General features: G+C 35.7%; 1 protein-coding gene across 1 annotated transcript in view; it reads left to right on the forward strand.

Annotated features, from left to right (window-relative positions):
• Nucleotides 1-741: 741 nt before the first annotated feature.
• LOC117116044 (DNA excision repair protein ERCC-6-like) overlaps nucleotides 742-8,081 on the forward strand; it is a 19,577-nt gene continuing 12,237 nt past the window's right edge. Inside the window, exons 1-10 of the mRNA XM_033259986.1 lie at nucleotides 742-832; nucleotides 2,147-2,216; nucleotides 3,754-3,926; nucleotides 4,987-5,177; nucleotides 6,007-6,132; nucleotides 6,391-6,556; nucleotides 7,214-7,339; nucleotides 7,561-7,653; nucleotides 7,792-7,958; nucleotides 8,071-8,081. The exon at nucleotides 8,071-8,081 is cut by the window's right edge and continues 101 nt beyond it. Coding sequence (XP_033115877.1) covers nucleotides 2,147-2,216; nucleotides 3,754-3,926; nucleotides 4,987-5,177; nucleotides 6,007-6,132; nucleotides 6,391-6,556; nucleotides 7,214-7,339; nucleotides 7,561-7,653; nucleotides 7,792-7,958; nucleotides 8,071-8,081 — 1,123 coding nt within the window. The 5' untranslated portion in view covers nucleotides 742-832. The remainder of the gene's footprint in view (nucleotides 833-2,146; nucleotides 2,217-3,753; nucleotides 3,927-4,986; nucleotides 5,178-6,006; nucleotides 6,133-6,390; nucleotides 6,557-7,213; nucleotides 7,340-7,560; nucleotides 7,654-7,791; nucleotides 7,959-8,070) is intronic.

Genomic DNA, 8,081 nt, shown 5'->3' on the forward strand with positions numbered 1-8,081 from the left:
ACTTGGCGCCTCATACATTTGTATACCCCCCCCCCCCCTAGCTACCCGAAATGAAATAGTAGACTCCAAACAGACGTATCGCTGATGGAGATCGAACATGCAGTGACCGAAGCCTGTTTGGCATAACCTGTAAAAAGAGGTAAAAATGCAGCATAGCACCAATCGGAAAGTGAAAAACGACGGTGACTTTTTTCAAGCAATACAATTGAAACAAATACTAAAGCAATCAGAATTGCCTTCCAAATACAGAAGGGAACACAAGTATTTGCTGAGATACGACTGTGTAAAGACAAAATGACCTAAAAACAACTAATGTCAGCGTGAAACCGTGCTGCCAGTTTTATCTTTATTGTTTCCCAACGCAATTAATATCCCTTTTTATTACCGGATTCCGTGCCTGGATATACATGTGTACTCTAAATGAGGACGTAGGCTACATTATTATTTATAGAGTACCTGGAACCTTCAATATCGATGTGGCTGATGTCCATAATTATTCTCAGAGTGGTATTCGCTTTCTACGCCATCTTTGACTTGTGAACTCGGTTTATTTGACTCCTTAGCCGGGCACCGACCCTTGTGGAACACCAAATACAAAATTAGATAGATTCTTCTTGCTCATGGCATTCCAAATTCGACCTGTTATTCAAGCAATTCTCAATTCTCTTTTGTTGCATCGTAAAATGCAAGTTTTTCCGTTCCACATATAAATTTCTTAACAGCTTATAGTCTAGAGGGCGGTATTCAAGGAGAAATAGAAAACGGTGGCAAATTTGAAAGGTTGCAGCGCTTTTGTTTTGTGAAAAGTAAATGTGTAATCTAAGTTTTAAAGGTGAGATGTATGGCATTACACATATAAATAGTTGTATATTAATTGTTGGTGCTTAGTCTAATACTGATTATTATTATTACATACAACTAACTAGTCCTATGTATTGTATGCAGGCCGTCGATCTAGGCCTAGTGAAGTAGGCCCTCCCCTACTACTACTACTAGGCCTAGTACTAGCCCTGACCCTAGCCTAGGCTAGGACTAGCTAGGTAGGTAGGCTGCACGTCGTCTAGGCTAGGCCTAGATACAGGTAGGTATGCCAAGGTCGCCTGCCTACCTAGCTAGGGCCTAATGCTACACAGTAGGCCTACTTGGTACTAGTATACTATGGGCTAGGACAGGTTAGTAGTTAGCGCAAAGTCTGGTGTAATTTGTAAACAGCAAAATACTGCCAACAAGTCATTTAAAAACCAACCGCTGGCCTGGTCACTGGTGGAACTCGGGAGACGGGAGAGGTGTGTTGGTGAAGGCTGCTCCCACCATCAAAATTTTTTCAATAAACCAACTGTTGTAATTAAAATTTTACATTTAATTATAATATCTATAATAGATTATATAGTCCTGCGAGATTTCAGAAGGGTACGACAATATATTTACCAAGTTGGAAACATGCAAACTTTAACTATTTTTTTCTCAAAAAGTGAAAATTTCAAGTTGCGTGTTTTTCGGAACGGCTGACCAGGAGATTGCATGAAAATATTGGCAGACTCATGGGAGAGACTTGGAATCGGGAGAGTTGGAACAAACTGTATACACCATAACTACTACCATTTCTAATGATCTTGTGATTAAATTTCTATGCATGACACGGTGGATTTTATGTATACTGTAGTATAATGAATTTCATAACAAAACATTTAGTGAATTGGTTACCATATTCTAATCAATTCTATCGATCCCTTCCATGACTTTAATTTAAATATCATATCAAATAGACACTGATACGTTAAAAAATGAGATTAAATTTCTTTACTTTGTTAAGGCCAGACTTTTTTTACCTTGTTTCGCAAACATAATTTTTTAAAGAGATCGTCAGAGGAGGGAGGAATAAAAATAAAATGTTGTTTTCTTATTTAGAAAATGGTTTTGCCAAAACATCAAGATGAATGAGAAGATATAAATAAAATGTTATTGTTGAATGTAAACAGTGTAGTAATGGGATGGTTAAATGCTTTAAATATATGTAATTAGGAATAAATACATATTTCAATTGAATAAACATACAGTATAATTGAATTTTTTCAGTTCATTGTAGAGAGTATACCTGAATATTGTAGACTTTGTGATTAAGATTACTATGTGTTTTTCTTTCCAGATGGATTTTATTGACGAAACCGAAAAGAATTTATCAATGATGCGCATTGATGAATTCAAGCCACTAAAAGGTAATGATGGGATGATTAGTAGAATTTAAACAAAAAGGCATTAAGTATTTATTGTTTCCAGCATATTAATCAACTATCAATTTGATACATCCGCTACCTTTCATGAATGTGTTGATATTAAGTGCAGCGGTGTCAGTTTCTTAAGATTTAGAATGATAATGAATAACAAGTTTAGCCGCGTTAGTCTGTTAAAATATAGAACAATACAAAGAAATGACTCTCAGCACATTTGAGACTAATAATATGTAATTTATTTCTCTAGCCTTCGTCCACACAATGGACTTCATCAGTCTCCTGATGAAGTTTACTGTGTGGACAAAAGCTAGAGAATAAATTATATTTTGTTAGTGTCAAAAGTGCTGACTGTTATTTATTTTAGATTGGGATGATTGGTAGAATTCGAACAAAAAGGCATTAAAAATTTATTGTTTCCAGCCTATAATCAACTATTAATTTGATACATCCAACTAACAATATGTAATTTATTTCTCTAGCATCCGTCCATACAATGGACTTATCAGACTCCTGATGAAGTTTACTGTGTGGACAAAAGCTAGAGAATAAATTTTATTTTGGTAGTCTCAAAAGTGCTGACTGTTATTTCTTTTATATTAAGAATGATAGATAGTAACTCTGTTAAAAAGTCGAAGGTATTTTACTTGATAACATCTGAATAAGTAGTAATTTTTCTTTTAGTTATATTATTTTTTGTGCATTTTATAAATGTGAAGATGACACTTAGACTATATTAAGCCGGGTACTAACTGCGTCACACAACCGTCGTACGACGAATACAACTTTGTTCCTTGTGAACGCTAGACGGCGAGACCCTGTCTGGTGATTGCCCGTTGCAGTCTGAACAGATCGTCAGTAAAAATGATCCGTTGCGCGCGCGTCTCTGGGTTACCAATAGAATCGTGTTGGTGCCGACAGTCATCGGGCGCAGATGGTCCGGCTTCAATGAACACGTCTAGATATTTATAATGAAAAAACTCACAACAATGGTATATTTTGGAATATTACATTAACGAACATACTGACTGTAGTGGCCTACAACATATTTTACAATTAATGTTGTACAGTTTATACAAAGTACTACTGTATAACCTAGAAATCAGTATTCATAATAACAAAGTGGGGTTGAGATGCTTGCCTTCTAATCTTACAGTAGAACCAGGGGTTCAATTGTGATGGCAGGACAACAGTAAACAACCCCACTCCCAAAGGCTCATTATGAGTCTCAGTAAACAAGCATATCTGGGCCCTTAGGGAGAACAATAGATTTTCTACTTAACAGGTAACCAAACTAGAAAAGAAGATTGCAACAGCATTTTAGTCGGCCGCATGTGCCTCTCTGATTGCACTCTGCTCATCTGTGATTTAGATGGTGAAGATATAATATATTGATGATGATGACTTGGAAAAAAAAAGTCCATATAGACAATAGTGATAATGAATCAAAGAATTATGGAAACATCATAAAAATAAAATAAAGTCATTTGAGTTTCCAGAATCAAATTGTTTTTTTTTTCTACAGATGTAACCAATGTGAACCAAACTGGAGATGATGCTGGGGATTACAAAAAGCTGATGACTCAGGCCAAGCGACAGGCAGCCGAGGGCCATCCAAAGCAAGCTCTTGACACCCTTCAGCAAGCTCTCAAGCTAAATAGAAATGACAAGATTCTCCATAAAATTGCTAAGTTAGAGGTCAGCTATTAATATACATTCAATACCCAATTAACCTCGTGCTAAAAATTGTTAGGGAAAATTTAGCATTTCCTAGTATGTTGCAAGTATGAAAAATGCAGTACATGCAGTTAGAGGCCTGGAACACTCCACAGATATTATGCGCATGATCTGTGCATATGCTCCCAGGTGCGGGATTTAAGCTAATTAGTTTTACCGTAATAGACCAATTCGGTGAATGGCGTCATGTGACCTAACTTGGGTGTTGGATATAAACCATCGATTGCAGCTGCTCCTTGTTATTCCTGTAAAGATCGTCATAATTCCCAAGAAACTATACCTAATTGATTGGAAATTAAACTTGAGAATTTTGCCTTAGCTATTTACTTTTTCGACAAACGTTAGGCCTAGGTCCCTGCACATCTACGGCACGGTTAGGTATGCATGAGGGTTTTCAACCCGCGAACTACGCTGCAATGTTAGGGCTATAGCTAAGGTTTAAGAAGTATCACTTAAATTTCAAAGCGTACTATCTTAGGAGAATGCTAGGATAAGTAATAAACGCTATTTTGAACAATAGTATTGCCTTTATACGGATAGTGTAGGCAAAGTTTGACATTGTAAAGAAACAGCTCCTCATCCCACTGAAAACACACTAATATCACCTCTATTTTCATAATTCAACCCAAAAATAAGGGGGCCAAATATTTGAAAACAAATATTTTGTAAATTGTTTGCCATAGCTATATTTATAACCTATAATCCATTTCACCAAATTTATCCGACACCTAATTTTTGAGTTACGGTTTTTGAAGAACGCTAATGGAGATTTTGGTATCGTGTTTGCAGTAAAGTAGACCAAACAAATTAATATGTTTTTTATGTTTCCCAAAAAATAATCATTTATTTCGCTGAATTTTAATTAATAAGAACAATAAAGTAAAAAGCTACATTATCGCAATGGATAAATAGAGAAAGCTTTTATAAGAACATGATATAATTTTTTTTCTTGTGTTTCATAATCATTATTAAATTTTGTTGCCTCTAATGATAAATGTATTCAATCATTTTCTACATTAAGGCATTCATAAAGGAGTATGGCGGAAGTTCTGAAGAGGAAGAGGAGGACGATCAAATGAGGCATGTTGGGAAAGGGTTTTACCTGCATAGAGATTTGTACGAGAAGTTGTACCCTCATCAAAAGGAAGGCATCCTTTGGTTTTGGAGACTTCACCGAAAAAAGAAAGGAGGAATCTTAGGGGATGATATGGGGTGAGAGTCGATAGGGACAACAACATTTTTTATTTTGCATTGTTACTTTGTAACATTACCACAAACACCTTCAGCATATCATATGCTAATAATAATAATGATGATTAATGTTGATAGTAATGATGATGATGATAATAATACGAATACTTATGTATCGCTTAATCCGCCTCATCTGTAAAGTACGCTCAGAGTGCTTAATTCACTATAAAGACTGCTTTGAAAGCCATTAATTAAACAAGAGGTTCATGAGAAACTTCCGGAGTTGAAGCTGTGTCACTCTCTCTATGTGGCCGGCCGCCGTGTACTCCACATAAGGTGATATGCTGGGCTCCAATAGTTAATGATGATGACGACGATGCAACATCCTTCACTACAGTTTTGTAGTTGTCTTGAATATAAAAAATTAATATACTGTACATAAACATTAAGTAGAACAAATCAATAATATGTGTTTATTTCTACACAACTACAGCTTTGTAGCTGTCTTGAATAAAAAAAATTCATATAATTTACATAAAAAATATATTAAGTGGAACAAATCAATAATATGTGTTTATCTGTGTTCAGCTGGATGTGATCAAATACCTTTGGGACACCCCTTTTAAGGGAATACCCCTATTAAGGGGACATTTTTATGGACATAAAAGGAATGTATCTTTTAACACTATGGCTAACCCATATTCAAGGTACACCCCTATTAACTTGGGACAATTTTCTAGGTCCCGAGGGTGTCCCCTTAATAGGGGTTCTACTGTATTCATATAAATATTCAGTGTTTGGTTTTGTTATTTTTTTAACCATGAAGCTTTCCCCTCCCCCTTCCTTCCAGGCTCGGCAAAACTATTCAAGTAATATCATTCCTAAGTGGACTGTTTGATGCCGATGCGGTAAAATCCGTCTTGATAATACTTCCAGTGGCTCTCATCATTAACTGGGAAAGGGAATTTGAAAAATGGTACGTACACCAACATTTAAGTTTCATGTAATTTTGATTGTATGTTTTAACTAGTTAAGTCCAAGGAAAGACTTGCACTGGCTGTATAATCTGAAATAATAAGTAGATACACCTGTTGTAATTTAAATTTATAAATACATATTTATAAATTATGGTAAACCTTACTGCGAAAAATATTAATAATCATAATGAAATTTTTGCTGTGCTTTTCATGGTGTTTCCAATTTTAATTAGAAATTACTGGATGTTACATTGCAGGGCACCTGGAATCAGAGTTGAATCGTATTATACCGAGAGCAAACATCAGCGGGAGCGAGCTCTTGATAAAGTACAACGCCGCGGTGGCGTACTACTCATCAGCTATGGCCTGGTGGTAACAAATTTCGAAAAACTGAAGGTGCAAAATTATCATAAATTTTCATGGGTAAGCCCAATTTCATCTACTTAAAAATCTTGGTAATGAAGTACAGAACAGTATACATATTTTTTCACCAATTAAAAAAATGCATAAATAACACCATTGATGTAGACTGATTATATTTAAATAACACAATATTTCTGCTCTGTTCATGCTGATAAAAGTCTGATCTGAATTACTCATGGCATGGTGATGTCATACACGTAGTTTAGGAGTGGCTTGGTGCTATGGTTGTGGACCTTGAGGTCGGAAGTTTAATTGTGAATTTCGCTTGCGTCCTTAGGCAAGAAACTTAACTTGCAGATGCCTCTCTCTACAAGTACAAGTGTGTACCTGGTAGGCTCAAACACAAAATGCACTTATTACAGCTGCAACTTAATGGAATTCTCCCCTGGGACCTGAGTATATGTTCCATATGTGCTTGATGCCATGACCGGGGGTAATAATGTTAAGTGCATAGGGTTTTCCACAAAATGCACTCTATAAGTTGACCATTATTATTATTATTTTGGCAAATCACAACTATCATAAATTAATTACATTTTCTTTGTTAATATATATTATTTAGCATGTATGTATTTAAGATGACCACAAGCATAACCCAACAAAGAATTTTTAAAATAATATTATTTCAATACATGCTATTAACATTTTGTGTTTCAGGACTATGTGATACTAGATGAAGGTCACAAAATAAAGAACCCAACAAAGACTACGAAGGCAGTTCATGCCATCCCTGCCCATCACCGCTTCATTTTGACTGGCACACCAGTGCAGAACAACTTGAAAGTAAGATGAATTGGGCTTTGCACAACAATGAACAATGCCTTTCTCTTTATTTTATTACTATTATCAGTCCTTTTTGAGATAATAAAAACTGATATGAAGATGGTGATGATGATTATGATTATGATTATGAGGAGGATGACGATGGAGACGACGCTGCCTATGGCGACGAAAACGACATGATGAGGATGATATAATTTTACATGTTATAATTTATTTTTTAGGAGCTATGGTCACTTTTTGATTTTGTGTGCCAAGGTACACTTCTTGGAACAAGGCAAACATTTTGTGCCATGTATGAAAACCCAATTATTAGGGTGAGTTTTTATTATTACATACCAATTATAACATTTCAATATTTTGTTTTCTCTCATTTTGTCTTGGTAACAAAGGTAATGTTAAAATGTAGAATTCAGTAGTTTCAGACTTTAATCACTAGGAAATTTTCATCATAGGCAAGAGAAAAATGTGGGACCGCAAGTGAGAAACGTCTAGGGAACGAAATGGCAGAGAGTTTACGACGACTTATAGCTCCTCATTTTCTTCGACGCACTAAAGCCGAAGTAAAGAAGGCAAAGCAGAATCTACGAGGTAACGACGATACAGATGACGGTCACAGGTAGGAAATTGAGTAATGTATATGAATATTGAATGTTCAGTTTTATATTTCTCGTATGCGATGTTCTGTGTGGATACAGTTTTTTACATTGTAATTTTGTCTCCCCCCCCCCCCCCCCCCAGGCGG

The sequence above is a fragment of the Anneissia japonica genome, unplaced genomic scaffold, assembly GCF_011630105.1.
Source record: "Anneissia japonica isolate Jap-2015-1 unplaced genomic scaffold, ASM1163010v1 scaffold199_len4679917_cov187, whole genome shotgun sequence".
In the NCBI taxonomy this organism is placed as follows: domain Eukaryota; kingdom Metazoa; phylum Echinodermata; class Crinoidea; order Comatulida; family Comatulidae; genus Anneissia; species Anneissia japonica.